Genomic DNA, 27192 nt, shown 5'->3' with positions numbered 1-27192 from the left:
AATACTTATCCAGCAACATGCATTTATCAATAGAAGGTAAGACTTTCAAATACTTTTTTGCTCTACAGTTTCCTTGTAATAGGTAATAATGTTCCATTCTCACTCCAAACTGGAGAGAAACTTTTTTTTTTTTTTTTCTTTTTTGTTGGTATTTTGCACTTGACCACTGCTGAAATAGAGCCCATTAATCCAAGCATGGAAGCAGACCAAACCCCAGGCTGCATAAACTCTGATCTGCTGGAAAACCACTATGAAGCTGTAACTTGGATCACCTCAACTCTTAGAAAATTCACCTAGAAAATATGCAGTCTCTTTTTCCCCCTCTATGTTTTCTTGATCCTTCATCTTCTCTCAACTATGCTGAAATAAGTGTTAGTAAGTCAGATGTGGGGGATTCATATAGACTTAGAAACGAATGTTTTGCAAGGGACAGGAAAAAAGCCAAAACAGCTCATATTGTGAAAGCATAAGCTACATCTCACTGCAGTCAAAGAACTTAAAGATTATATTTTTTAATGTTAAGATGACTGTGTTAAGCTGACTGTGGTCTTAATTTAGGATGACAGACATCATAGCAACTCCTCCACAGCTATGATACAGATGAGCTTCATTCTCTCAAGAACTGCTCACTTAACACAACACCTTAGAGGCCATGCACCACCTGAATTCTACCACGTAGTGCCCAGGAGTGGAAGGGACAAAACTCAAGATAAGCAGCGAGAATCCCATGCACTGGAGGTGGATTTGAAGAGTTGCAAGAAATAAGGAGATCAGAAAAGTAGGAGGAGAGCTGCTTTCAGAAAAAGGAGAGTCCAGAGCTGCAACACGCACATCCTGCTGCCTTCTCTCACAGAGCTTGAGATGGCCACGGCCTCTGCTCCTCAACTGATAACTAACACCACTGCCAAAGTGAGACAAAACCCACAGCTGATGAATCAGTATATATTTACTAGATTTACTAGATTACTATAGATTTAGATTACTATATATTTACTATTTACTAGATGTGCTTCCAAAAGCACTACTTATTTCAAGTTTAGGTACAGGGCTGTGAACTGCAGCTCCTTTTAGCTTCTGCCCTCCCAGAAACAGAGGCACCAGCCACTGACAAGGCCGCAAAGACAAACCTTAATGCAAAATCTCCTTTGGCAAACTTTGCAGATAGACAGATACACCTTCACCACGGCTTCACCCTGCTCGAAGCACAGAGTCCATTGCTGAACAAGCATCATTACTTTTAGATTCATTTGATGAAATTCATGTTTAAAAAACACAATTAAAACAACTAGATAAAACTCTAGTGAATTTTTACCCCTGTGGATATGAGTGGCAGTTGTGCTAGTTTGCTCTTGGCCAAGAATCACTCCAGGATCACACAACACTTGGCAGCAAAGTTTCACTTAAGCAGTTTTAACAGATAACTGGATTACTGACCAAAAAAAAATATGTGAAATCCATGCCAAATGTGAAATATTTTGTCAACAGAAACAACGGTCACAAAGTGAAAGTATTTCAGTCAAAAATCGAAACCGTTTATTCTGAGCAGCAGCACTGTGCCTCCTGGGAGCTGTACATGGAATTATTTCTGCTCCCATTCTCCTCTCAGGGCTTGGCTCCCTGGCCAAGCTCTGTGTCTCATGATGCATTGTGGATAATGGCACTATGGCTTGTGCCCTCATCTCATTCAGAGGGTGCCCTTCCTTGTTGCCATTGGAGGAGGAAAAGAGAAATTTATATATGTGGAAATACTTTTTCCTTCCATCTATACTATTTTGAATTCTGATATTTTAATCAAAAAAATTTTAACAGCTACAAATAAGAACTAAGATGTAAATACAAAAAAATCCAACTTTTCTTGAAAATTTCCACCACCTCTCCAAACCCATATTAGAGCTTGCCAGAAGATAGAGGAGAACAGATATGAACTCAATCCAAGCACAATGCAACAACTGTCAAGACCAGCAAAGAGCTGCTCATGTCCGAGCCCTCCCATGTGTTTTGCGTGGCTGGTTTCTGCGGTTGTCCCTCTCCATCTCCCCTCCAGCCTTGCCCTGGCGCTGGCAGCGCCTCAGCACAAACCTCAGCGCAAAGGGCTGGCCCAGCACCCCAATGCACAGCAAAGGTCCTCAGCGCAGGCAGAGCGGCTTTGCCGTCTCCTCAGGAGCACTCCAAAAGCTCCAGCTCCAGCTGGAGCTCCAGCTTCCTCCAAAAGAGATGGCTCAGAGGCAGTGCAGCTCTTGGTACTTCTTGGCAGTGTTGCCTGGTGAAGCCAAAATTCAGAGGAATATCCAAAGCAGAAAAATCCCTGAACAGCTGGACATAGATGGATATCTCACTATCTTCCACACACCTGCTCCTGCCTGCAATCCGAAAATATTGGTCTGCTACATCTTTTTTCATCTTTTTTTTTTTTTTTTGGTCATCCCTGATACAGAAACAGTTATGATTATTTTAGCAGACGGGCTGGCAGACACCACTCCAGAGGTGGTCGTCTTGCTTTTGAGTTCTGCTGCACCTTCCCTGGAGCAGAGGAAACTTGCAGCCCGTCACTGACATGAACATGGGCATGTCAACCATCACCGTGGCTCTTCGTGTGCATTTCATCCATGTCTGTCTCTTTGTGGGCTAGTAACTCCTAAACATGGTGCAGTGGCTACATTTTCAGACACTTCTGAGGTGTCTAGATTCCTCTCTAGATTTCCCCTTGTATTTGATAGAAAGAAAAACTGCACTTTCAGACCATCCTCATCTCATTCCAAGGTAAACTTGCTGCTGCCTATTGACCACAAAAGGAAGCTAGATAGCCAGTTGAGAGGTCTATAACAAGCAATTGAAGTGGGAGGAGATGACTGCCACGAATGTTTCTCTTATACACATATTCTTTGTAAGATGCCCTGGGGCCTTATCTTCAGTTGGGATCTACACACATTACTGTAACACAAATATTGGCCTCCAGAAACTTCTAGGCATGCCTACAAACCTTCGTCTGCTTGAGTACTATCAGAGAAAACAACCTTGACACATCCCATTAGCTGTCTAAACAAAGAAGCAGAAATGAACTCCTTTCCCCTTGCCCTATGAACAAAACCAGCTCCTCTGAAAAAGTAGAATTATCCCCAAGCCATACCAAAGTGACAAGAATGGGATACACGGTGCAAACAAAGCCAAAGCCCAGAGAATAAACAGAAGGTACATGAAGGTCCTTCCTTCCACAGTTGCCACAGTTGAGTTGTCCCTTGTGGCCACAGCCTATTTCGGCGTGCGTATGCACGGCTGTTCCTTCCACTCTCACATCCAGGAAGTCTGGACTTCTTCCCAACGAAGCCCAGAAAGAAAGCGTTAGCATCAGAAAAACTCTCGAGAAAGCTAGCAGGAATTGATTTCTCTATGACAGTGTCCTGCCAAGAAGAGTCTTTCCACAATCAATCTCCTTTTATTCCTTAACTGGCCAGAGCAGACAACTGGGAGTACGATCAGTCAACACATGCTGATATATTTCAGATCTTGTTTCTTTTAAAGATTCAGATTTGACAACATTCTGAACAGCCACCAGATGTACAAAGAGCAAACAAATCCGTCCCTGCACCAACCTTACAATTCATTTTCAGGATGTGCTAGGAAATTTAATAAGCTTCAGACTCCCCAACTGCTGACCCAGCTTTCAGCCAGGCTCAGCGGTCTCCTCGGTATCGTGATTTTAAGCTATAATTAAGACATGCAAAGTTTTGAATCAAGCAGCGGATGCGAAATCATGACCGTAAAATGCTCATATATAGAAATTACAAAAGCTTAGATTATAGAGAAAAAAATGAGCAGCCTTAACAATATGCAGCAATTTATTTAGGACAAATTTTTCACATAAGCTAGTAAAGTGATCTTACAATGCAGACCTTCAGAAATTGTTTATTCAGCTAATTCCAAGTTGGGAAATAAATCAGGGTGCCATTACATTTTTATTCTAAAACAAACAAACAAACAAACAAAAACCTCAGCTACTACTCTTCTGAATATGAAGCACATTACAAGAGACAGTAGAACAGATCTTTGTTTAAGAAACAAACAACCCTCACCCCCCCAAAAAAGAAAAAAACAAAACACACACAAAACCTCACAAAACCCACAGATTGAGACCCAATAATTCACCTCCCTCATACCCGCTTTCTTAAATATTTCTACAAAGTGCTTCACCACTCAAAGAGGATTTCAAAAGAGGTACAACAGTGGGATTTTCCCTGTGAAGTGTTTGCAAAATTCAACTGCTGGCTTTCTTATAAAACACTTGCTAGGATGATATTATGCCATCCACTTAAGTGTCTCAAGTCTTTATTTCTACATCCTATTGATACAGGTGAGCTGCACCTTTATTGCATTTAACATCTTGTCATACAGTCTTTTTTGTTTGTTTGTTTTAATATAGCAAAAAACATACCCAAGGAAAAAATTCTACTAATTGCCAGGGTAACACTGCCCTCTAGTAGAGAACTTTCTCCAGAAATACACTGCTTGTTTGAGAAAAATATATAAAAAATTCCCACATTGTGGTCTAATAATATGGTGGTTTTACAAAGTTTAATAATGAGTGATATAGCACCTGCATATGCCACTTAGTAAACAGAAATAAATCTGCAGACAAGAAAAAAAAAACATATAAAGAACAGAACAGGAAGTAGTGTGGAAAAATATATTGCTACAGAGATCAGCTGGCTCGTCACTTTGGACACGGTCACGATGCCATAACTGTATGACAACCACATTGATGGGTACCATTGAGACTAGTGAGGTCATCACTCAAATAATGAAATGCATTTAGGTGGAATTAAAAAAAATACAGGACTCTAAAACAATTAACCATGTAATGTTTGGAGAAAAGTTCCTTCTGAGGAAGATGGTCAGCCACTGTACAACATATGACATATGTACTTAGCAAACCCAACAAGCACAAGGCACAATCCTTCATCCTAGACGTACAAACATGTACTTGAAATAGTCACTTCACCACCTAAAGTCAACCTGGAACATCAGCACCAAAAATCCAGGACAGGTGATTTTAAGAAAGGAGTAAAAAAGAAGAGTACAAGGCTACTTGTGAACCCAGCAAATCCTGTTCAGTGTCTGAGGAAGCTGCAGCAGTGAGAAGGTATAAACAAGCCATCAGCATGGAGAGGGCATATCCACAGTGCCCGACTCCAGCAGCCGGTGCTGCAGGGCTGAGCGTCCAAACCCAACACATGATACTCATCATGGCTAGAACAGGAGCCCATGATTAAAGAGGGGATGAAGTAACTAGCCAGTCACGAAGCAGATGAAGAGCAGAAGACAGTTACTGATGGACAAGTGCATGGCTTGCATCACTCTCCACATAAAGGACACTGTGCCCCCGATCACTGATTTAAGGTTACAGCTGCATAAACCAGCTCCATGCAACACTTCTTCAGTAAAGAGAACCCAGTGAGTAATCCCACTCTCAAAATCGTGTGACCACCTGAGCAGGGCTTCTCTCACGCCTGCAGTGACCGCCATCAGGAAAGGCAAACACGGCCATCAAGCGCGCGGGACTCGGCAGCAGTAAATAGCATGGGATTATGCTTTGAGAAGTAACACAAAAAGTAAAATCCAAGGAGTCTTCCTCTCCCCATCTTTACACTAAAATGCATTAGATACATGGAGGATTTCTCAATGCAATACTTTAAAAAACAAACTGGACACAAGTGTTCTGTATTTAAGTTAAGTTCATAAATATGAAGCAAATGAAAACACATGAAACGATAAGTAAATACTCCTGCCCTGCCCCCCGCTTCGCGCCACATCACCACATTTTTATATTTGTCTGCTTACCGAGTTTTCTTTCAGCTGGAGACCTTCTCCATTTGGCAGCGATGACCTCCGTTTTGTTGAATTCCTGTTTGGGGTAGAGTTGGCGCCTCCAGTTTTCTTTTGACAAAAAGCACTTCACAGCTAGCTTGATCTTCATTGTGTGTGCTTTTTCCTGCATTTATTACCCTTGGGGAGACAGAGAGAGGGGAAAAAAAAAAAAGAAAAACAAGGATCCAAGTTAGAGAAGCACAGAAGCATCCATTTATATCTCATAAGTGACTGAAAAACAGATATCCAAAAATACTGCAAATAACCAACTGAATTAGTTGACTTTTATACATACTTATCTCTATATATAGATACTTATGCATACATACTTGTTTAATGCTTTCCATATACCTATTTATTTGGTTTAATATAGATTTTTTTCATAGCATAGTGTGAACAAGAACAGCATCATAAATAATATATTATTCCTACCTGTGAAACTAATGCTTGATGGTCATATCTGACGACACTTATCCTCCCTGTTGAAACAGGAGATCCCCATTTGCTTTCCTACCTTCCAGCACCTTATTCACCTTCAGTGAATAATGAATTAGTTGGACAAGGGAGTCTACCCCGTCAAGTTCCCAAAGTCTAGCCGGAGCAAAATATCTCCTAAAAATCCAAGGACCTACAGGCACAGCGGAGAAACAACTGACAACCTTCTCTGGATGGTCAAGAAAGCCCCAATGAACCAACCAACCAACAAGACAAAACCAAAAACTCCCCTATGCTTGTCCTACCCCCAGGTTACACATCAGTTGATTTACACTGACAGGTTTCAGAGTTCAGCCCTAAGGTCTTGGTACAAACTTCGGACATCCAAGGCTATCCCAAGAATTGCACCAAGCTGCCAAGTTCAACACATTTTCCTCTTTCTACATAGGAGTCTTTCCATAAGTAGATTAATTTTACTTCAGTTGAAACTGTGTTCAATGAGACAAGCTTGGACAGCCCTTACTCTCCCCCAAAATCCTGTTCCAGCTGGGGCTGGCACTTGTCATGCAGCCCCAGACTTCTGAATGAGGCAACATAAGGACTTTTAAAAACAACTTCTGCCCCTGCAGAAAGTAAAACAACTTGAAGGCATATCATAATTCCTAGAGCATGTCCAAAACATATCTGACTTCTTCATCTCCCCTGTTTTCATTACAGTAAAATGTTATATAACAGAAAAACCCTTAATCAAAGCTGTTGGAAAGAAAACACAAACTCCAAGGGAGTCTGCAGGAGACTCTTTGCATGAGCTTGCCTACTGTTACTGAAATGTCAATTTTGTGTCAGCTTGGCTTAAAGATAAATTTTTCTTTTGATTTTCTAAGGGCAACATGGCAACCTACTACCTGCAAAAGAGTAATTTTTGCTCTTGTTACAAGCAGCACATAATAAGAAAATGCACATCCACTAAAATTAACCATTTCCAGAAACAAATAGCTTCAACAAATGTCACATACTGCAGGCTGACAGGAGAAAGGTGTCCCCCCGCCCTGTTAATATCTGTATGCATATACATAACACCACTGGTTGTTTACAAGTGTCCCTTGCACATGAACACCGACTGTGGCTAAAATGTTTGGCGCTAGAGGCACCCAGAACAGATGGAGCAGCCGCATCTGGCTGCAAGGCACCTGTGAGCAGATTAGCCACTCAACAAGCAGGGCGCTAACACTGCAACAACTGGAGATCAGACACTAGGATGCAGTAGGCTTCTAGGCTGACAGGCCAGCTTTTCCTTGGCATATTAGGAAAAATGGAAGCATATAAGCAGAAATAGAAATAAAACCACCAAAAAACTCCCAAATAATTTAACTAAATTAATTAAAATCAGCTGACCAGCTCTCCTTTACTTCCAAATGCCATGACCATCTTTAAGCATTGTAGCAGCATAGAAGATAACATTTTATCAGGAGCATCTAAATATTCAGTTTAGCTGAGTAGTCTCCTCACTGGTGTTGCTAATTATTTTCAAGCCCATTTAAAAAGCAGAATACAAACAGTGACTGTTTTAAGGAATAGCTTTTGACTCTGTCATTCCAGTTAAGCTGCTCTGGTCTCTGAGCTTAGCAATGGGCTTGAGGACTTGTACGGCAGAAGATGCTCTGCTCTTGAACGGTTTGTTAAACTCTGTACAACACTATCATTTGGCAAAGCTCTTATCAAGGAAGTCTGTCAGGGCACTGAAAACCTCAGAAAGGGTGAGGGAGCAAAGTGACTGACCGAACTAGCCTGGCAGTCAGTACTGATGAATCCTTAAAATGCACGGGGGTTAGGGTGCCATGTATTGAGGGGGCAGGACTGGGTAAAAGATATGTTCCAGAACTCCAGTTTTTCCCTCTCCAGCAGATAAAAAAAAGTTTAATTTGGGAACCTTTGCGAAGGCTTGAAGCGAACCCAGTGAGCACTCAGCCATCCACACATACTCCTGCATCACATCCTGCAGCCTTCTGGAAAAAGGGCTGCAAGGAATCCCTATGTTTAATCTCAAAGCTTGAGCTGTGTGTGGGTATTTACTAACTCTGATGCTCAGCAGTGAAACTGGTAACAACTTCTACCCAGTTTCAAGCAGCTCTGTGTCTTGGCTGTCTTTTGAAATCCTTTTCTCTACACAGCTTCTCAAATCCTTCCTCAAGGCAATTCTCTCAGCCAGCTTTCCAGTGCCGATTTTCCCCTTGTCTTTGCTTCAAACTCTGTCAGACATAACTTACAAAGACAAAAACTACATTGAAGCTGTTTCTACAAATAACAAACCAGAACTAAGAAGTGTCCGTCTCTAAAAGGCACCTCTTAAGGACACCTCATGGAAAATTTTGATGGAACACTTATCACCTCCCTCCTTTCTTGCAGGAAGGACCTGAGCTGCCTAAGCTTTTTAGTCCCCCTTTATGCCCCCCCCCCCTTTTTTTTCCCATGAAACTCACCTTAAAAAATTACACAAGAAAAAATGAATTCTATGGTAAAGTGAACGAAGTGGGAAAACGTGTTACTTTCTCACACTTAAAAGACACCTTCCCCCCTTCCACCCTGCAACTCATCTTCATTCCCATTTTATCATGATATATGTCAGGCTGGGACATGAGAGACAGACATGCATAATCCTCTACATCTCACACTTAGCCTTCTGCTGCTCTACCCTGAGACCCCAAATCCCACCTGAACACAAATGCAGGTCACTCTGCACCTACATCCTTCATCCCGCAGAGCTCGCAGACTTCGGATGCTGGGGTCACTGATTACAGAACCCTACGTTTATGTCAAAAGAAAAAAACAAGCCAATCTAATAAATCCCAATCCTGCTTCGGGAATAGCTTATTGGAAAAAAAATATGATGACTTAAGTCCTTATAAATATTTCTGTTCAGCCTGCTATTTTCCATGTTGATATAAACATATTTGCTCTTGAAGCACTCCCTGGCTATTTTACCCATAGCAGACATTAAACTGTGATTTGCTGCAGCAGAAGTTCCAAGCTGAGCTGCCAGAGAAGCATTTTCTCCTCTTCAAGATCTCAAATTCTGCAAAGATTTTTAATAGTAATCCAAACACTTTGTATCAAAACAAACAAAAAATTAGCAAAATTTTGCACGTAGCGTGCTTTGAGAAAAGCGCTGAGAAGGGACAAGGCCTTAGCAGAGGCTGTGGCTGCTTCCTGCCCGCAGCCGTTTGCGCTTGCGGAGGCCCAAAGCCCAGGGCAGTCACGGTAGCTGGGGGAGCCGCGCTGCTCCCAGGCAAGCTGGGAAGGGGCCGCTCGCCCGCTCCAAACTCGCCCTCGGCACGCGGTAAATCCTGAGGGCACCCAGGGTAGCTCAGGCGAGGGCAGGGACGGGCAGCCACCTGCAAGGCCGCGCTGACACCTCCAAGCCTACAGTGCCCCCACCGAGCCATGGTCCTGCTCCCAGGAGCCTGCCCGGGCCTGGCCCCTCTCCAGCACCTCGTGCTTGGGTCAAGGTGTCTGCCCGATCCCCGGCACAGCAAAGCTCTGAGCACACGATGGCTGGGCAGGAAGTCAGCGCCAAAACTCAGGGTATTATCTATAGGCCATCAGAGCACCAAAATACCTGAAAATATTTCTAAGAGAGTGCTGCAGAGAAAGAGCAGCTCCAGCAACACACGTTTGCTGTTGAGCAGCAGCCCTGGCAGGCAGGATGCCAGCTACAACTATGCAGGCAAGTTGTATGCTTTTAAATAATCTGTCTTAAAAATCTTTCAGTCACCAAAACAAAAACTATTTTCTGCTAACCTTTCTATCTTCCCCAAGGAAATCTTCTCTTCCTCACTTTACAATCTATCTGATTACACACTACCTTAAACATTTATTAAACAATTCAACAACTCAAAAGCTGCATTATTCAACCTTCACAAAAGTTGAGCAATGATAACTAAGGGCTTTTGTTGAGGTTATTTACTTGCAGAGGACAAAAGTGACCTTTTGCAACTCCGGTGTATGCATGTTGCAGAAAGAAACACATTTGTGACCTTTACTCCGTTCACAAGGTGAACAGCCACAATGTCAACAAAACAAACAAAACAACCCCCAAAACAAAGCAGTTATCTTATGGGCTGGGATGACAAGTCAGCCTGACACAGAGGCTTGAACCACAGTCAGCCAGCTGAGGTGCTGCGGAAGAACTTGCCAGACAACCTGTGAGATGCCTTCACTTGTGGAACCTGCTCTCTTGTTTGATCCAAAAAAAAAAAAAATTAAACTTGTTAACCACCAGGCAAGAATAAATGCTTTTCATCCCTGCCTTTAAGCTTGGACACAAGGGAGGTAGACAGAAACGGATATCACCCTGGGCAGTTTGTTGATTTTGATTTGAAATTTAAGGCCAGGGCTTCAACTGACAGCTGCTGCTTTGAAACCGATTAAATGGACCCACCCTCACCACAGGAGCCTTCCCTCCTCCTGAAAACCTGCCTGCTTCCACCAGGCAGCAAGAACCACCCGGTCTCCCTCCTCGTCCCAGCTGGGGAACAGGCACGTTACCCTGGGACCATCCATGTGCCAACTTCTTGTATCCAACCTATATAACTGCTAATAACAGAGAAACAACCCAGATTAATTAACACTATAAATGTTAGGCAATGCACTCCTACAGATTTGGTCTTCAATTTCATCAGTCATCTTTTGAACAGATTAAAGATACTGTGAAAAAAACCCTCTTACATAGAACTATTGCGGTCTTTTTCTGTTTTAACGGAATAGCCTTTGAGTGGATACTGCTGCTGCCTTCTGTGACATCTCATTCACAGCCTTAGATTTCCAGGTAGGTGGCTGTTTCTCCCCCTCCACCCACCCAAGGTTTATTTCTGTATTGGGAATTGGCTTGAAAGGGATTTCATCTTTATCTGTTCTTCTACAGATGAAAGAAAGCATTTGAAACGGGCTCGGCAGTTTCATTCATTCCTTCCTGCAACAGTGATGTTGCTCACATCAAAGACAAAATACCCGGTAGTATTTTATCCTGTGGGCAGAAACAGAAGTCATCCCTTAATCATTTCCCTAAAATGAGGATGGAAAAAAATTATCGTCTCAAGCAAGCAACGAGTGAAGGCTTAGCCAAAAACATGAATCTTGCAGTGCTGCACTGAAAATACTGTTTCTGATATGAGCAATCACACCACAATTACATTAGGACATGGATAGAAGTTACTACACATACCAAGCTGATGAGGAATAACTATGGGATAAAAAATGCAAGATAAAAATAGGTAAGGGCCACAGTGAAACATCATTTATGCTAAAGATTTAAAATACGTTAACAAGAAGGCAAAAATAATGGGGAAAAAAAAGGTTTAAAAAGTTTCTGTCAAATTTGGTGTAAATGAACGCTAACAGATAACAATGCAAATTGTCTTTTGGTTGAGGTCAACTACATTTCTGAAGGAAAGGCCACTAGGTTACTTATAGGGTACCCATCCAAAGCTAATCCATGACCTAAGAAACAGCTGTGATTTCCCCAAAAGACAGAATGTTAAGCAACAAGAAGGAACAAGCAGTTGTAGGTCAAAATAATGCTGTACCATTCACAACCAGCTCTACACAAAACAGGAGGAGCAGCTTTACAAGGAGAAGCAACAGACCGTAAGCCCAGAGCAGATACTGAGCGAGGCCACGGCGAGCAGCGTGGCCGGACACCAGCAGCGGATGCGCCTGGCTTGGTCTCACCTTGGAGCTGGGTAGTCTCAGCTAAAGTTGGCAATGCTACTTGCCAACTTCTCCTTTCTTTCTCCTCTTCTGTCAGTGCTACCAACGCTGAGTGAGAAATTGCAGGAGCAAAGGTTAAATTGACACTATGAAAGGGAAGCTCCAGAAAATGTAGTGAAATTGCAGAGCATCAGGTTAGACTGCTCACACTGTCCCACCTAGGTAACTATGTATGGCTTCCTGTTCAGAGCTTGCTCAAAAAAACTAAGCAAGGAAGGATATTCTGGAGGATAATAGGGGCAAAACTGCTTGGGTTCATAAGTGTCCTTGCCCATTTGCAAATACCACCTTTTTCTGTGGTCAAGCATACCCGAGCAAGTGCTTTAGCACATCTGGACATCACCAGCTCTCCCAGCCCAAACCTTCCATTGCTCATTCTACAACTGGGGTGGCTAAGGCCACAGAACACCTGAAGCAATGGTCTAACTTGTGCCTGTAAATTCTCAAAGGTTGGTACTTTTAATCATAGGGAAATTGGTTTGAAATCCTGCCCAGTACACAGCACTTGATTTTTCTAGGTTTATGTTGTTTGTGAAGCAAGGATTCTTACGAGCTTTGGCAAGTATGACATGTTAGAGCTCAAAATTGAAGCAGAAGATGTTAAACAGCAGAGCCGGCATGGAAAGAGAAAGCCTCCCTCTTCACAGCTATACTCCATCAAGCCTCACCAGCATTTGAATTACCCTTTGGATTGGGGTTTAGGATTGGCAACTCTTGAAACTGAAGCACCAGATATAATCCTAAGAAAAGAAACTGCACATGTCATGACGGCACAAGTCTTCTTCATATTGCTCCCAGCTATTTTACCTCCTCTGTGTTCTTGTCATATCAAAGGAGGAAGGACAAAACTGCGAGTTTATTGACAGTGAATACTCCGCTTTTGGCAACATGGGGAGAACATAACTACCAGCAGTGGTTTTGAGCTGTACACAGATGAGGCCACATTTAAATGAAGAACCCAGGTTCCTACATCTCCTCAACTCCAAAACAGGGAAAAAAGCAGGCACTTCCACGTGTACTCCCAGGAGCTGCTCAGCTCCTCCCGCAGACGAGGCCAAGGATAAACACGAACACAAGGGCATCTCACCGGGAGCCGCAGCAGGGCTGAGGGAAGGCGGGAAGGCGGCTGTGTCCGTGCTCCAGGTGCCCCCGCTCCGGGGCAGGAACACACGGTCGCAGCCACTGAAGGACAGCAAGGGGTTTCCAGCCCCGAGAAATACTCACTTTTTCTACAAACACAATACTATAAAAAACGGCCAAATATTCACCAAATTGGATTCTTACCTTGAAATTAAAATATTTTAGCTTGATTATAGGCTCCGAGGTGAATATTTGCACACAGGGCTTCATGGAGAAAACAAAATACCATTAAAAAAAAAAAAGCCTTCCTAAAAGTCCCCTTTTGAAAGCACATCCTAAAACATAGCCTTTCTTCTCTAGAACACTATCAGTTCTGTATAAGTAAAAGCTCTCCTTATACCTGCAGTGAATGAGTTATGGGTTTAAAGCACTTCAGTAAACCCCACATCATTAACAATGGTGCTCTAGACCACAGCCTCGGCTTTCTCAAGGTTAAGCAAAATCAAGATAAATTGCTTATGCAAAACCGGTCCAAACTTAAAAAAAAAAGATCTTTCATATTTAGCATGTGTGAATGTTAACTGCAAGGGTCTGGTGGTGATGGTACTAATCCCTTTTATACAGCTGCCAACTTAAATTAGCCCCAAGCTAATCTTCACAAGTGTGACAGAGAGCGTCTCCACAGATAAGCACTAATGCCTTATTCACAATACTCCTCTACCACAGCAGGTATCATGAAGCCCCTACAACCTTAAAGAAGTCAACTGGCTAATTTACTTTTTAAGGAATATCATAGAAAACTGTGTGTTTTCTGTATGTGTGGGAGAGAGGAAGGGAGGAAGGAAGGAAGGAAGGAAGGAAGGAAGGGAGAAAGGAAGGGAGGAAGGGAAGAAGGGAGGGAGGGAGGAACATTATGTAGAGTTTTACTAATACTATTCTGCAAGTAGAAGATGAATGCACAGCCCCTCACACATGGGTAATTTTTAAGAATACCTTAGAAAAGAAACACGCCCTTCTGCTAGAGTTTGATATCCATCACTTTTCCTCTGAAAGAACTTTAAATGGAAGATCTGTAGAAAGGCAACCATGCATAAAAAAAATCAGTGGCCCTCTGCCATAGAAATATGGGTTACAACTCCACTTTTCTACTTATTAAAATCACTTTTCAAGAACTGTTTTTTGAAGCCATTAAAGTTTAAGTAGATGCAAACTAATGAAATATCAGCATCTTTAGCCTGAAAGGTTTGCAGAACAGCGAGAACTATCTTAATCTTGAATCTTTTTAGATCTTGATGATCGCTCAAAACATTTGCATGTGCCTGTATACAAGCGTAGAAATGTATGTGCACACACATCTGTACCAAATACCAGGGCAATCTATTTAAAGTTCAATGAAATGTTCTATCACTGAAAGCAGCTATTTTTCATGTAATACTGGTCAAGGTGCTGAAAATTTCTGCTGTCTGAACATCACAGATGAAAAATATCAAGCGCAGTGATGAACTAAAGACAGAGTCAATGCAGGGACCCTGATAAAACCAACTCCTATAAAAGTGAAGGGGAATCAGGGCTGAATGCAGAATTCCTATATGAGAGCAGAAATGCAACAGTGAGAAAGCAAGGGCCTCTCCCTGTGCACCTGCGCTAGAGTTTGGATGAAACCATATCCTTTCCAGCACTGGATTATCAACACAGAGAAACTCCATCTCTGGGCTCCGCCCACTGCTCAACACTGTGGTACTCAAAGCAATTTTTTGGTATATGCTGTCACTGCACCCAGTGGCCAGAGCCATTTGTGTGTGCACATGGGCTGCACAGGCATGTCATAGAATCATAGAATGCTTCAGGTTGGAAGGGACCTCTAGAGGTCGTCTAGTCCAACCCCCCTGCACTCGCAGGGTCACCTAGAGCACGTGGCACAGGACTGCATCCAAGCGGGTTTTGAAGATCTCCAGAAGAGACTCCACAACCTCTCTGGGCAGCCTGTTCCAGTGCTCTGTCATCCTCGCTGTTAAAAAAAAATTTCCTTAAGGTCCTGTGGAACTTTTGATGCTTCAGTTTCTGGCTGATTTCTCTAGTTCTGTCGGTGGCCACCACTGAGAAGAGGCCAGCACCATCCTCCTCACTGCCTCCCTTCAGGTACCTTCAGGTACTCGCCTTCAGACACTAATTAGATCCCCTCTCAGCCTTCTCTTCTCCAGGCTGAACAGCCCCAGCTCCCTCAGCCTCTCCTCATAGGGCAGATGTTCCAGGCCCCTGATCATCCTTTTAGCCCTGCACTGGACTCTCTCCAGCAGCTCCACATCCCTCTTGTACTGTGGAGCCCAGAACTGGACACAATACTCCAGATGCGGCCTCACCAGGGCTGAGTAGAGGGGCAGGATCACCTCCCTCGACCTGCTGGAGACGCTCTTCTTAATGCAGCCCAGGATCCCATTGGCCTTCTTGGCCACGAGGGCACACTGCTGCCTCATGGCCAACTTGATGCCCAGGTCTTTCTCTGCAGAGCTGCTCTCCAGGAGGTCGGTCTCCAGCCTGTACTGGTGTCTGGGGTTATTCCTCCCCAGGTGCAGAACCTTGCACTTGGCCTTGTTGAATTGCATGAGGTTTTTCACTGCCCAGTTGTCCAGTCTGTCCATGTCCCTCTGGATGGCAGCGCAGCCCTCTGGGGTATCAGCTACTCCTCCCAGTTTGGTATCATCAGCAAACTTGCTGAGGGAGCACTCTGCGCCTTCATCCAGGTCATTGATGAATAAATTGAACAGGACTGGACCAAGGACTGACCCCTGGGGGACACGGCTAGCTACAGGCCTCTAACTAGACTCTGCACCGTTGATCACCACCCTCTGGGTTCTGCCATCCAGCCAGTTCCTAATCCACCTCCCTGTCCACTCGTCTATCCCACACTTCTGGAGCTTCATCGCAGCTTCATTCACACATCACGTCACCATCACAGCTTCATGCAACCACACGTCTGCATGCTAGTTTCTCCAGGACTACCTGTTTTTCCTACCTACATGGGAAATCTGTCTTCCTAATGAATCTTACCCCTTTTGAAGTTGTTGGCAAAAGCACCACTGGCTCCTAAAAAATCTCAATCCAAGTCCAAATGTGCAAAAGCATCCTGAAAACCTGCTGGCTATCAAGTACCTTGCAGTTAGCACCAACACAGCAAACAGGACAAACCAGGTATTTTAAAAGCAACTATAACTAAAGATAGCCAGTTTTATCCTATGTGGCCCACAGGTTGAAGAGGAGCCCAACACAAACCGACTTCAGCAGTGACCAGACAGATGCTTTGTGGTGTAACCAGAAAAGCAACAGTCCCGCAGAGAGCTCATAACAAGAATCAACTCTGATGCTGGAACCAAAAAGAACTGTAATTTGCATGCAACCTTTATCATTCTTCCCAAGCCACTGGGAAATCAAAATCTTGTCAAGACTTGTAAAATATATAGACAGACAGATCTGGAAATAACAGAATGTTACAGTGTCCCTGCATCCTGTTGCAGTAAGGAACAACTTGTTTCCAGAAATTATGATTAAGTTTGTGCAAATGTGAGATACACAGAAAGGCAGTGAATGGAATTGGAAATTCAAAAGGAATTTCTTATCTGCTAGACATGATTCTAAATGTACATTAAACAGAGCAGCGTGAAGGCTGAGAAGAAAACCATGCAGAATTCAGGAGCTGAAGAATTCAGAAATTCAACAAGACAGCAAATTTCTCAGCCAGCTGACTGAGGAGATCTTGAAGAATTATTTTCTCTGCTGACTTTGCTAGCAATAAGCAACCTCCACCTTCCCATGTCACTGTGGGAAGTTACAGAGGTACACCTGTGTGGCAAAAAGTTTTACTTTATTTTTTTTTAATCATTATATGACTGCAGGAAAACTGATGGGACTATATGGAGAAAGAAATGGGAACTGATGGGGAGAACAGGTCCTACTTAAACTAACATTTCCGGAAAAGAAATGTGAAATTTGTCTCATGAATCCACTAGTGAAAAAAGGAAATGGTTTGTCATAATTTAGTGCCATGCACTCGTGTATAGCAAATACTGATCCATATCTTCCTTTTGAAAATCCATCAGCTCTTTCCACTTTGGAGACCACCTTGAGCCATCCAGCTAGCTGCACAGGGACAGGTCAAGGGGGATACTACTGGTCTAAGACGGGTTTGAATTCAGCATCGAGAAGTCAGGCTCAGAGGCTGCTGCCTTCCCCTGTGTGCCTGAAGTTACAGTGGCTGTGAATCAAGAGAGAAGCCAAGTATTTTTAATCCTCTTAGATGCTTCAAACACTTGCACGTGATTGCTGCTGCAAGGATGGCCCCCAGACGAGAGATGTGGTCAGATATCTGTGGTGCAGACAGCTAAGTCTGAACTAATACCCAGACTTTATTTATGGCCAATAAAGAGAAAGATGTGGGGGCATGATTCATCTGACATATTTTAATTGTTTACATTTCCACAAAATGTCTATTCCTCTTCATGGGCATTAGAGCATGTCCATGTCACTCTTGACACTCACACAGCAGGTGCCCGTGTGTGGGCAGATCACTCCCAACCCCCAGACCTGAGGTTACCTGGGGGCAAATGGAAGATAAGAATTAAAAAATAAATACAAAAAATCATCAAATCAGACCCCAACTTCCCTTTCAAAGAATTTTCCTGTTACTTGAAATTGAAATGCATTTTGTCAAAAGTCATCTTTGGTATAGCAGTCCCTTTGGACGACTAATAATGTCATCTGGTGCAGAAAACCAACACTGAAAGAGGGGGAGAAGAATCTGAATTACACACAAAGGCCAGGCACAGATGACCAGCTGCCTGAAATTTGGCATTATAGTTTCTGATATGACATGAATTTAGCATGGTGGAGCAGTTTAAATGCATTTAAAACAGCTGGTAGGGTTTCTCAGACAGAAAAGGAGATAATTGTAAACCTTATTCACAGCAATTAAATCTTTACAGACTAAAATAGAATCCATTATTTCCCCAAAATACTGGGACTAGAGCCAGCAGTAATTTCAGTAGAGGAGAAAGGTGACAATTTTGAGAGAAAAAAAATGCACTTCTCTCACATTAAAAAATAATATTAATAATTAAAAAAATGAGAACAAAGTCAACTTCAGAGATTTCTATGGAAAAAAAGAATTTCTTCTTCCAAGAGCAACAGAGACATCAGAAATTAGTATTGCAACAGATGTCAACATCGACTTATCTCAGTGTGTACTTCACACAAGCAGTAATTTCTCCTACTGACTAAACAGAAGAAAGCTAGGGATCATTATTGCTATATTTAGATATTTGCACAGTACCCAGACATGTTTCCTTTGGAGTCATCTAAGCACATGATATTAGACAGACACAAGAAAGCTGGATAGTCACTTTAAAGAGGCCGATGTCGCCACTAACAAAGCGATCATTAATTTGTTCTCAATTCAAAATGATCACCCAGAAGTGGCAAAGACTTCACAAATCATTTGCCAAGGACAAAATACCTCCAAAACAATGTCTAGAGACAGCTGTTAGGCTGGGAAAAAACACAAAGAGATGACACTAACATCTTAAAAGCATCAAACAGGATGTCATACAATTATCAACAAATCTCAAGGAGACAAATGTTAATGTCAATTGGGATGGGAGGAACAGAGGGAGCGCAAGAGAAATCCGTTCTCACGGTAGAAAAGGATTCCTCCAAAAGAACCCCAAACATGCCACTCTCCTGACTGAAAACCTGGACAGCCCAGACTGGGACTTGGATGAGAAGGTTTCTGCTTGCTAACCCTGTGTGCCACTTCTATCAATTCCTTTACAGGAAAGGAAAAACAAACAAATAAAACAAAAAGTGTAAAATTTAAAGGAATCAAACCCAAAAAGAAAGTGAAGCTTGTACATTGGAAGGTGTATCAATGCTCCCTGACCAGGATTTACATCCATTCATAAGCATGGATAATATATCCACCATATAATATTTAAGCTTAGTCCCTGATCCTGGCCATTGTAAGACAGGATGCTGTGCTATGATTTTCTAGTTGAGAAGTACTCAAGAATCTCAAAGAGAAAAACTCAAGAAACAAAACAAAATTTTTTTCTTCAGGAGCTGAGTGTAGAGAAACCAAAGTTCTCTCTCCTCCACCATACAATGCACCTGAAATGTAGTTCTGCAATAAAAGATAGGTACAGATAACTACTGCTATGCACCACAAACACTACAATTAAAAATCATTCATCTTCAAAAGATCTTTCTCCAAAGCTTCAAATGTGTTATATTATTCATTGAAAAGGCTGCTGCTGCATCCAGGGAAAACCAAAGTTAACCTTTCTTCCACAGCAAGAACATGTAATAGTACAATGTCTGCTGTGTAGCGCAGAAAAGCCCACATAATTTTTAAACTAGCTGAGATGCTGGTAGACATGGCAACTTGAGAGGATGATGAATCAGCAAGTCTCAGCTCTGTGCTGAGACAACCACAGAGTATCAGGTGTCACCAAAACCACAGGATGAGAGCTGTGTCTTTCTGAACATCACCCTTCTGGATCTCAGATACTTCAAGTGCTCAGGCCAGTGTACCTTTGGACCCTGGGCGGCTCTACACCCTGCTCCAACACCAACGTAGCATAGCAGCCTCCCAGCTCCATGTGGTATGCCAGCAAAAGCCTCCCGCGCTAGGCCCAGAGGTCCCTCCTCAGGGACACCTGGCAATAAGTTGCCCACACATGCTGCCCTTCCGGTCTCTCTTCAACAGCAGACGCAACTACAGCATGAACAGTCATTCTTTTTTTTTTTTTTTTTTTTTTTGAACCTGCTCTGCCCTAGTCTTGAGTCTTGACAGGCCTCTTGGATAAATGCAATATGCCATGGTGAGTCTACATGGCTTCCCCCTAACCCTCAGAACTGCACAAAGCCAGTTCTTCAGTCTTCTCAGGCTGGTACTCATCTCACCACCTAAAAACTTGGTTCCCTTTTCTTGTTATTAGGAATTTTCTCCTAACACTTCCTCTTCCTTAAAGAAGAGCTGAAGGAAGTCCTTCCTACTTTTAGACCACTCTGCCTGAAGAAAATGCCTTTAAAGAAGAAAACAGTCATACTGTTTCATAATGAGCATTAAACAAAGTTTATAGCAAACCAACATGCACATGCTACACTTAAACTGATTCTCAGAATTATCCTTCAAGTAAGGCCATTTCCTAGAACCATAGAATGCTTAAGGTTGGAAGGGACCTCTAGAGGTCATCTAGTCCAACCCCCCTGCACACGCAGGGTCACCTAGAGAACGTGGCACAGGACTGCGTCCAAGCGGGTTTGGAAGATCTCCAGAGAAGGAGATTCCACGATCTCTCTGGGCAGCCTGTTCCAGTGCTCTGTCACCCTCCCTCACTGTTAAGAAATTTTTCCTTAAGTTCCTGTGGAACTTTTGATGCTTCTGTTTCCAGCTGATTCCTCTAGTTCTTTCGTCGGCTACCAGTGACAAGAGGCTAACACCATCCCCCTCACTGCCTCCCTTGAGGTACTTATAGACACTAACTAGATCCCCTCTCAGCCTTCTCTTCTCCAGGCTGAACAGGCCCAGCTCCCTCAGCCTCTCCTCACAGGGCAGATGTTCCAGGCCCCTGATCATCCTTGTGGCCCTGCGCTGGACTCTCTCCAGCAGCTCCACATCCCTCTTGTCCGGTGGGGCCCAGAACTGGACACAATAGTCCAGATGCAGCCTCACCAGGGCTGAGTAGAGGGGCAGGATCACCTCCCTCGACCTGCTGGAGGCGCTCTTCCTAACGCATCCCAGGATCCCATTGACCTTCTTGGCCATGAGGGCACACTGCTGCCTCATGGTCTACTTGTCTGCCATGACACCTAGGTCTTTCTCTGCAGAGCTGCCCTCCAGAAGGTCGGTCCCCAGCCTGTACTGGTGAATTTCCTGATTTAAGACAATACAGAAGCTTGAAGTAAGTTACTTCTTCCCCTCTCTGTTTTCCCTTCCCTTCTTAAGGCACTGTATAGTACAGTAGAATGATAACATACAGGAAACAAGACACAGAACCACCTAAAAAGGCAGTCAGAACTTCCATATGTACATTCTGAACTTCCCACTTCTTTCTAATTTTTTGATGATGCCATTAATATAATTATCATCCCTTCTACCCATCAATCTCAGCTCGGAACAACCTCCTTTGCCCATCAAAGTGTATGTACATATGTGTCTGTGCTACATTTCTGCAGGGAAAATGAGACCATTTGCTCCACAGGCTCAAATAGCCACAAAAAAATGATCATACCAACTACTGTACAAGTTTATATACGGATTTTGTAACTGGCTAAATCACCAGTTTCTTCACTTCCATATTTTTCACATGTATATGTGCATGTACGTGCATATAAATATATATACATGATATAGAATATGTAATAATATTATGTATAAAATATATACATTTACACAAACACACACACTTTTGTTTTTCTTTTTCTTATCTGGGTAGAGCAGATTTTATTTACTGCTCAAGATTTTTAAAAAAATCTTAATTCTGCAGCTTTCAAACAGTGATGTGTTAAAATAAAACACCCCACAATGTCAGAGGAATCAGCATAGCAATTAGAAAAGAAATGTTTCAGACACAGAAGAGTTTTTTCTCCATGAACAAACAAACAAATAAAAAAACCCACAAATCCTCCTATTCCTCTGAAATATGAATTATATCAAGTAGGTATAAAACTCAATCTCACAAAGAAAACACTTGTGAACAATTCACATTCAAACACAACCGCTCCTCCACGATTGATGAGCACAGGCTACCACAGTAGGGCTGAGACTTGACACTCAATTCTTCCCTGTTACCTCATTATCCACCCTTGCATTTCTCTCCCCTTTTCTGCTTTTAACACATACACTAAAAATCGTGTGGAGCCTCTTGACAAGCAGGTGGCTCTGGGGGAAGAGGTGCATTGGAGAGGAGGAGGGAGGGACGCTGCCTCCCTCCATCCACAGCACCATTCACTCAGGAATTAGGCACCTTGCTAATGTAGGTCTCGGGAGAAACAGGTCACTAGACATTGGCAGTGCTATATATGTGCTGCAGCAACTGTCACTTCCTGCTCCTATGCCCGCTATATCCCTTTGTGGAGGGAGGAAATGTCTCACTCTCTTTTTTTGTGAAAATCCTCTTGTGCTACCCTTAAGACTAGAGCCCTCAGAGCAGACTCCAGAAGAACTCCCACCTCCTGATTGATATTCTCCTAATATATATTACGGTTGTTCCAATCTCAGTCAATCACATTTTGTCACTTGAGCTTAAATAAATACAGTCCCCACATACAAGACTCCTTCCCATCTTGAGACAGTTTTTTTGGCTGGCACTTCTTTCCTTTCCTAAGGAAATAAGATTTTTCTAGCAGGTTGGATGCTGAAGAGAAATTATGTTTGCTTTTGCAAGCAGTGTTTCTGCTTAAGAAGGCATGGTTTTTCAATTCTGGCAAAAAAGAACAACACTAAGATTGTTTAATCTTCTCATTTCCACATGCATGAGACTTTGCACAGCCTTCCAAATTTGCTGTACTTTTCAGAGAATAACTACTCTTTGAATATAAACAGCATTACTGCCATAATCAATGGGCAGCCAGAGAATTAAGTAACTAGCATCTCAACCTTTCCCCTTAACTACATATGCAAAAATTGCACTGTGCACCATTTTAAAAAACTGTCTAAGAACAGCTCTGTATCCTCCAATCCCTAATTTATCTTCTTGCCTACAAGCACAAACTGAACTCTGTGGGAGTCAAAAAGAAAGAAAATCTAGATGCCTAAATACAACCATCAAACACTCCTGTTGGTAGCTGGCATTGTTGTATACCACTATTTATTGGTATATTATTCATTTATACTGGTATAACATAATATACTGTGTAACATGCTATAAAGCATAGTAACTAATATCCTGTTAGGACCTGGCATAGTTTGAACACACCCAAAGCATTTAGCAGGCACTTCCTTTAGAGATAAAATTTACTGTCCAATTAACATTTTGAACATCCCCAATAACTACCGCAAGGAACACCACGCTGACAATCGCATCCATGAGACTTTTGGGCTTCCAGCATCATTACCCACCGATGACCCCTCAGCAGCCTGGGGCAAGAACAATGTTACAGTTGATTCATAATCAGGTCTCCAAACATATCACTGATTAACAGTTTGATAATGAAAACTGATGAAAAGTTTGATACCTTTTCACGTACATCAATACAAATCCACTGCTTGTACAGGAGATCAGTGTACTCCTGGAATTGTTTAACTATCTCAGACTTTGTTCTTTACAAGTCAATCTTCAAAACATGAAGAGAAAAGAATTGGCATCTTCCATAATAAAGATAGTATCAGTTCATTAACAGAGATTGTAGTCAACAAAAATTTGAACAATGTGCCTACTTAGACTTCTTGTACATTATCTTCTGAATGAAGAGAAATACGATCAAGAATGCCAGCACAAAAACTTGAATTACCAGAGCCTTCCATTTCTTTGGTTCACTGCTCTGATGTGCTAAGTACTGTACAAAAATATGCAAGAAGGCAGTGTATGAAAGCAAGGAGACAAGGATCACATTCAGCTTATTAAACTAAATACTTTCTGCATCACCACCTCTCTGTAGAGATTTATGAGACTCAATGGCTTACAACATAGCCTAATTAATATTCTGTTTGGGGATTGCTTTACCTAATATTTCCAAGTTCACTTCACAAGCTGAACGCTTCTCTTAGTACATGCTATTTCGGGCCTCAGAAAGCATTGAGACTCTACTGACTACGCACCGTTAGGGTTGATCTTTGAAGGGGAAAAAAACAAAACATAACACCAAGGAGCAAGATTTGCATCCCATTTACTTTATGAAGCCTGATTAATCAAAGTGAAGATCACTTCTATCAGCATGTGAGGAAAAAGGCTTTCCATCACGTTCAGTTGAAGGAAGGCGTGGGCAGGCTTTCAAGTACTGTCACTTTGGTCATAAGTTAATGGAAACAAGCAACAGCTCCGAGAAGCCGAGCTTGAGTCATCACTGTGTTGTGCCTTCCCCTCATCCCTTAGACACTCACAGCTTTGGTAGCTTTAACGGCAAGCCAAGAACTTCACGCCAGCCTGAAACTTCATCATGGCATAAAAAGCTCTGGCAGCTTGTAAGAATAATGAAGTTTAGAAGCTTTGGGGGCTTAAAATAAAATAAGAAAGAATTAACTGATAAGGAAGAGTATATAAACAAACAAAAACATATAAACAAAACCATAAATAAGATCTCTCTTCTGGTACAGCAGCTTATCACATCCATCTCCCAACTATGTAGGCCTACGGTGTATAACATGTTTCACAACACTTGGAGTAAAACAGCTTTCAGGGACAGGGAAAGACTACTCTGCATTAGCAAATGCCCATTTTTTCCCTAGTTTCACAGTATATTCCAACTACTCATGTCCCACATACAAAATCAGACCCAGCTTCTTTTTTATTTGCTGCTGAGAAAAGACAGTGACCACAGAGCATGCAGATACAGTGGAAAGCAAGGCAACTTGCTGTGGTCCTTACATACCGGCAATGGTCCATTCCACAGGCTGGGATTAGTCCTCCTTTAAGCTTTCCCTCCTGCATGGGTTTAACTAACAATATACTTCCACAGAATTTTCCATTAAGTGGAAATGGTTCAGAGCAACAAGTCTCTAAAAGTAACATGCACATTGGCAGTAGCATTCCAGGCATCTAAAATATTGGAGAACGTATATATGAGGCCATTTTACTACAGTAAAGTAAGCCCCTAAAAAGAGCTCGCCAACATAAGTCAAGTAGGACATGCTGACTCAGGAACACTAATGTGGGGAGAAGAAAATGACACCCAAATGCATCTGCTAATGTATTAAATAAATAGAAGGAGAGAAAGGTAAAAAGATAAATTTTTGCAGTGTTTGGAGGTCTGTTGAAGTGGAAAGTAGGTTTTACAGGCTGGTGCCTTCTATCAGCAGCCCCAACAGGTATAGATCTTTGAGTGTTTAGTCACATTTTTTGATTTACACATATGTAAATAAATGGCAGGTTGAATTACCAAATCATCCCCTTTTCTGGGGATAGGTCATCACCTAGGAAAGGACCAACCATAGGTAGAAGACCAACAGAACAAGCCACTACTCTCCGAAGGATCCTGAGAACCCTATCTGGGTTTTATTTCAGCGAGAATCTGGAGGAGATCTATACACAGTAAACCTGGAAAAGCCTTAGGGTGCAGTTCCACATCCATGAGACATGGTCCAAGTTACCATTCATCTGTACAGAGCTCTTCTGCATGGCCCATTCCTCCTGGGAAAGGAGTCTGGGTCACGTCATGCTTCTTTTCCAAGAAGTCCCTGCCAGTCCAGTGCATCAGAATGCATGATTAGCTCTATTAAAAAAAATAATAATAAAATAAAGACTGGATGCAATTCAGTGTGTGACTTTTTAGCAGATCACAGGTGTTCTTGATGTACATTGGCAAAGTAGGATAAAACCTGCAAAATGCATACGCATTTGCAGCCAGTATTTCACTGAAAAGACCACACAATTTGTGTCATACCACAAAGGTTCAGTGCTCACAACCTGCAATCATTCTGAACACACTGATTGCCTCAGACAACTGCTTTTACTTCAGTAAAAGAGACAGTCCTGGTATCAAGTCAGATAAGCTGCAATTTTAGTTCAATAAAAGCCCATGTGTCAGGTTTTTAGCCTCCCATTCAGTCGAGAAATAACCATGCTGAACCAAAGGCTCAGCTGGAGCAGGAAGCCCTCACAGAGCCCATCCCCGGACCGACCCGCACAGCTGAGCCCTCCCTGCCCACCAGGGTCTTCACCCTCCTCACTGCGAGGGCTCGCTGCTCTTGTTGACACCCCACAGCCCTCGCCAGACCCCCTCGGTCTCCCTAAGCTAAGTAGGCCTCTCGCCAAGGAAGGCTGAAGCCTACAGTGAAATGCAAGTTGATGCTGCCAAGCCACCCTCTATTCTGCTAAATACTATAAAGAGATGGTTATTCTGGTGAACGCTTTGGGGAGGCAGATGAAAGTTGAATATCTTAAAACTCCAGGATCTAGATACTTCAGAGCTTTTCTGCCAGGGTTGCTTGAAGTATTTTGCCTCATCGTGCACATCAGTAAGGACCAAGGTGCAAGCACAGCACCAGAGCGGGCTTGGAGATGTGCCTCTTCCTAACTCTACCATATGCTGGCCATGCACTTTCAAGAAAGCTCTTTCCACTCTTGGCAAAACAGGCAAAAGCTGTATCAGTAGGCCCTGTGGTAAAAGTCAGCCATGAGAGAGACTTACTTGTGGTAAGAAGTCTACAGTCCTTTAGCAAGAGGTCAACAAGACAAATGTGAAAGGCTTATTTGCCTAAAAGTTCATGCTAGGTTAACGTAATAAGTAGCTTGCCATCTTGTTGCCTTTGTCTTGCTGTAGGTCAAATACTATGAGCAGCCCAGGAAGAGGGAATCGAGGAAGAAGCAGTTTAAAAATGCCGTTCCCCTTGAGGCTCCGCCATAGCCCGGCTTCAGGAGGTGAAATTACAACTTGCATTTGTTGTTTCAACAGTGACTCCTGTACAGCTGCTCTCACTAACAGAAAGGATCTATGTGGCTCAGATGTGGCCGCAGAACACGAGAGGGTGAACCAGACTATTCACAACCTTAATTTAGTGCCTCGTCTAAGAATTCATGGGTGGATGAAAGTGAGAAGAGGGAGAGAGAGAGAAACCAATGTCGATACAAAAGGAGAGGACGTTCCAGACTTTGACTGTTCCAGACTGCTAAAAAGAGCATTTTTTTCTGAAGAGGGGAATGACAAGAGGCAACACTCCCAATCTTATCCAAGCTGCTCCCCACTTTTGGACTACCTGCCACCTGATAAGCCTTGCCAGTTTTGCCAGTTAAGCACTTTGAAGAACTCAGAGTAAACCAGTATCTGTTCGCTGAGGACTTTCACTATCAGAGCCCCGAGCAATAGTATCTTTCCCCAAAAGAGCTCACTGAAACCCAAGAA

The 27192-nt window shown here is 42.7% G+C and overlaps 1 protein-coding gene across 1 annotated transcript in view; it reads right to left on the bottom strand.

Moving 5' to 3' along the window:
• PPM1H (protein phosphatase, Mg2+/Mn2+ dependent 1H) overlaps window positions 1-27192 on the bottom strand; it is a 105040-nt gene that overhangs the window by 57929 nt on the left and 19919 nt on the right. The window contains exon 2 of the mRNA XM_088530366.1: window positions 5836-5947. Within this exon, the coding sequence (XP_088386492.1) occupies window positions 5836-5947 (112 nt within the window). The remainder of the gene's footprint in view (window positions 1-5835; window positions 5948-27192) is intronic.

This window comes from Tinamus guttatus, unplaced genomic scaffold (genome assembly GCF_059628265.1).
Source record: "Tinamus guttatus ecotype Peru unplaced genomic scaffold, ASM5962826v1 Tinamus_guttatus_pri_ptg000368l, whole genome shotgun sequence".
In the NCBI taxonomy this organism is placed as follows: Eukaryota; Metazoa; Chordata; class Aves; order Tinamiformes; family Tinamidae; genus Tinamus; species Tinamus guttatus.
This window is presented reverse-complemented; position numbering and strand designations above follow the sequence as displayed.